The sequence below is a fragment of the Chrysochloris asiatica genome, unplaced genomic scaffold (genome assembly GCF_000296735.1).
Source record: "Chrysochloris asiatica unplaced genomic scaffold, ChrAsi1.0 scaffold00059, whole genome shotgun sequence".
Classification (NCBI taxonomy): domain Eukaryota; kingdom Metazoa; phylum Chordata; class Mammalia; order Afrosoricida; family Chrysochloridae; genus Chrysochloris; species Chrysochloris asiatica.
In genome coordinates this window covers 17347090-17351772 of record NW_006408577.1, presented here as the reverse complement: position 1 = coordinate 17351772, position 4683 = coordinate 17347090, and the positions used below count along the sequence as shown (strand labels likewise).

General features: G+C 33.7%; 1 protein-coding gene across 1 annotated transcript in view; it reads left to right on the top strand.

The window, feature by feature from the left end:
* TMEFF2 (transmembrane protein with EGF-like and two follistatin-like domains 2) overlaps positions 1 to 4683 on the top strand; it is a 362975-nt gene that overhangs the window by 213078 nt on the left and 145214 nt on the right. The window contains exon 5 of the mRNA XM_006864057.1: positions 1710 to 1806. Coding sequence (XP_006864119.1) covers positions 1710 to 1806 — 97 coding nt within the window. The remainder of the gene's footprint in view (positions 1 to 1709; positions 1807 to 4683) is intronic.

The following is a 4683-nucleotide window of genomic DNA, read 5'->3' as shown; positions in this document are numbered from 1 at the left end:
CTGAGCGTGTTCTTCCCTTTTTTGTTTTCTGACTCCAGATCTTTACACATTTCATTGTAATGTGTGACTTTGTCTTCTCAAGCTGACCTTTGAAATTTTCTGTTCAGCTTTTGTACCTCCTCATTTCTTACATGTGCTTTAGCATCTCTATGCTGGGGAGCAAGTTCAGTGTCCCACAAAATAAAAGCATTTTAAAGAGGATATTTATACATGAGTAACCACAGGGAGAAAAGAGGACAACTGTTGTTACATGAGGACTTTGCAATCATTAAAATGAAACAAAGCTTATGATTTGTTGAATGTAAAACTGATGGTCTCATCTGTAAACCTTCATTCAGTTCACAATTTAAAAAAAAAGAAGAAAATGTGAAACATAAGTCAGAATCATGAAAAAGGCCAGGCTTACTGGTCAGATAAATATATTTTTTAAATTAAATCACTAATCTGCTAAGTAGTAAATAAAAGGAAATCTAAGAATACAAATATTTGCTTTTATAAATAATATAAACTCTAATAGATTAAAAAGGATGAGAAAATATCAGATAAAAGCAAAATTATGAAGTTGGATTTGCTAAATTCAGGATACATATCAATATGTCTTTGCTAAAATTGTTTATCTTAAGAGGGCTCAAAAAAACTGGAGCCAATGTTATATTTAATTGCTTATTCTCTTTTGTATTGAAAATACTTAACCTTTTATTAAAGTGTACTGTAAAAAGACCCTCTTGATTGAAGGAGCTGTTTTTAAGTATATAGTCAGCACATGAATTATGATTAGACAGTAGTTGACTGGTTGTAATGTTTTCATTTCCAAGTAAAACTGTTTTTTTTTTTCCTCTAAATGCATATTTTCATTAGGTAAATAGTAATCCAGTGCTTCAAAAGTGTTATTCTGGTTTTTATTCCTTGCACTCAGAATATTAGAAAAATTTCTTGATTTACTCTATTTAGTCTTGATTTTGAAAAAATTTGTTTCATACTAATGTTAGTATCTGCCTATTTTTGTACCTGTAATTTAGCAAAAAAGAAACATCCATATCAATAATCATTACTAGTGACTTATTAGATGGATCTATTGTATAATTATATATATAGATTCTTAACCCTTTTATCAGAAGCCTCTGACTGGTTCCACGCAGTGTTTATATACACACTAATTATGTGGCAGTGAAACTCAAGACACCACAGTACAAAACAACTAAAAATTGTTTTCTAAAGATTAATAATTTTAATATGTTTCTTATAACTTCTCGATATTCTAAGAACCATAAAAGGGCACATGCCTAATTATTCAATACTTCCCATCTAAATGTTTAAACAATACGTGAAACCGTTCTTTGAAAAGAAAAGCCTATAATCTAGGAGTGAGAAAATACTAAGTATTTTTCCTTTAGACATGTAGTCATCTAAATTTCTTTTAATTAAATAACTTTAATATGCTCTATTTATGAGGGAAGTGATTTTGATAAATTTAATAATCTCTAATTGTTTAATTTTTTTCTAAAATGCACACAGATGGGTAGCATATTATTGTAAGAGTTGACCTTAAATTGAAAGAAGAAAGAGTTGAGTATGAAATTCATATCAGGACAGAATACCACACATATCCATTGGAAAAGGTGCAGACTTAATATAGAATCGACTTAATGTTTGTGGTGTTCTGCAGATTTACCTGAAACCCTTGCATTTACTTCTCCTCTGTCCTACAGTCCATGAAGGTTCAGGAGAAACCAGTCAAAAGGAGACATCCACCTGTGATATTTGCCAGTTTGGTGCAGAATGTGATGAAGATGCCGAGGATGTCTGGTAATATGCTATTTTTATTATTTTAAACAAAATAATGACAATGACTACTTTATTTTTACTTCATAAATTATTCTCTTAAAGAAGATATTGTAGGACTTTTTTTCTCTTATCCATCTCCCAGAAAAAGAAATGCAGGAATATGAGCGAAATCAGGACTTTTTGGAGCTGCATTAATGTGGGCCAGTTATGAGTTCTCTAGGGCATCGCTTGATAAAGTATACAATGATATCACCAAAACCCCCAAATACACTTAATGTTAAGACACAGAAAGAAAAATCATGCTACCAAAATCATTCTCAAGGGCACCCCATGGGTGTCACTCAGTTGGACTGTGTTCCCCAGACTTTTCAATTGCTGATTTTAAGGAAGCAGATCACCAGACCTTTCTTCTGAGGTATCGCTGTTGGATTTGAACCTCCCACAGTTGGCAACTAAGTGTATTAACCATTTGCACAACCTGTGCAAACTGGGTAATCATAGAAATTGCATTTAAAGGCTCACTTATAGGCACTGTACCCTTATAATTTCTGGTTTTCAATGTTGACTGGTGATTGTGTCTATACTTCAACATCATGTTTTTTCAAACTATTAATAATCTTGTCAATTATTTTACTTACAAAAAAAACTTATGGGTCCCTCAATTTCTATCTTTTTTTTTTTTTCAAGTATTTTCATTCTCCTGGGTATGCTTCTCCTTAATAACCATCTTTGAGTTACCTAGATGCACTTTCCAAGTACAAAAATATAACAAATTAGATAATAATAACAAACCAACCCTTTTGCAATCAAATCAATTTTGACTCATAGCAAAACAGGCTAGAACTGCCCCATACGTTTTCCAAGGTTCCAGATCTTTTTCGGAGCAAATTGCCACAGCTTTCTCATGTGAAGATAATAACAGATAAAAATTTAAAGTTGCTTTCTAAGTGCTTGGCCCTTTATATACCTTTATTTCACTTTACATGAGAAAATTGAGTTTTAAAGTGTTTGTGTCAGGGCAGAGATGAAACTGAGGTGAAAGTAACTAGAGGGTGTTAGCATAACAATTCCAACTCAAATTGTAATTAAACTAGTATTTCTTTCTTGTCTTGTTTGAATAATGAAATGGACAGATTGCAGGCTGCTTAGATTCAGTGACTCAATACCTGCAGGGTTGGAGCTAGTGACTAGGGAGATCTCTGCAACTGACACTGGGAAAGCATCCAGCCACTCAGAGTCTGGATGGTAGTCTTCTGGTAGTCTGGGGGATACAAAAACAAGTCTAAAGTGTGAATGTAGCTAAACAAGTAGATATTTCAGAGTTGATAGTGTCAGAAAGATTCATCAGTAGACTTTAAAGTTCAGCCATGAAAACTAAGGTTCAGAAGTTCAATTCCAAAGAGACTCAAGAAGTACAGGTAGAAGGCATGACCGAGGTCATGAAAGATTTGAGTATTAACCAGGAAAACAAATTAGAAACTGAAAAGGGAAAAGACTAGATATATACCAGATACTGAAACTGGTGTGCAAAGCCAAGTTTTGGTTACAAGGGGCTGGAATAAGTGACTAGATCTTGGAACTAAATTACAAGGTCAGAATGAAACCAGCAGCAAGACTGACTGGATGCTGAATCAGTTAGCTTTTGGCTAAGATTTCTTGTACGCCCCCCAGCTAGAGACAAGATTAGTTCCAAAATGTGGAGTAAGGCTGAACCTCCAGATGGGGGCTAAGTGGCCATAGCTGTGAAGATTAGAGGGCTGCAGGGGCAGGGAGCCAAGAAGATCATTAGACTTCCCAGGCAAGAATGAAAAGTTGTTAGCGATTAAATAAAATGTACTTAAAATGTCCAGTGCAAGCAATAAAGATTGGTGCTGAAGTGATAAATGCATTGATTTTTATTTACATTAAGTACCTTTGTATGTTAACATATTATAGTTAGTTATGACCATGAAGGGCACATAGGAAACAGCTGAAGGACACAAGAATAAAGTAATAGATGAAGTTAAATAGGCATGGAATCAAGAGGCCATAAAGTGAGAAAGGAAGCAACAGGGGAGTGATCTGACTCGAACGTTAGTCAACAGAACATCCACTGGGTCAGGGGAGCTTTGATGCACTACTAATTTTGGATGAAACCATAGCCAGATCGTCTCAAAATATAAAGTGCTGCATATTCTGTGTGATACAAAGAGCACAGCTCAGTGACTTGCTTTGTTTCTTTTTTTTACTCCTTTGACTAAACCATAATTTTATGCATAAAAATTTCCTCAGTGCTGCATTATGAAGTAATAACTAGTTGTAAGTAAACATTACCAAGAAATAATGTCACTATTGTATCCATGATACTGAAACAAAGATAGAAAGTTACTTCCAGATTTTTCTGTTACCTAAGAATATGTATCTAACGTAACAAATAGTATTTAATATTTTATGTTAAAGGCTAACTGTATATAGTTACTCAAATGTACTCAGAAACTTCTTCTAAGATGAGGATAAAGCTTTCTTAGAATTTAAAATCCTTTAACTAGTTCAGCTGATCCTGCTTTAATAATTAGATGACATTTTTAGGTAAGAAGCAAGTCACATGGAGAAGAAATAATAAATAAAAGGACGAGGAGGAAGAAGACAAGTGGAATCAAGAGAGAAAAGTAATAATTACCGGATGACATTAATAAATCATGATACTCATTACATAACATTTTAATGCTTTTATTTTAAGAAAACAGATGACTTATAAGCTAATATAGCGCTCTCACTTATTTTCTAGGATTTCATTTAGAGATGATTTTTTTCCTTGCATTTTTCTCCCTATGGAGAACATCAAGGTTGGGGAAATCAGAAAATGGTTGGATTTACTCATAAGGAGCTCTGGTAGCGTAGTGGTTACGAATCGGGCTG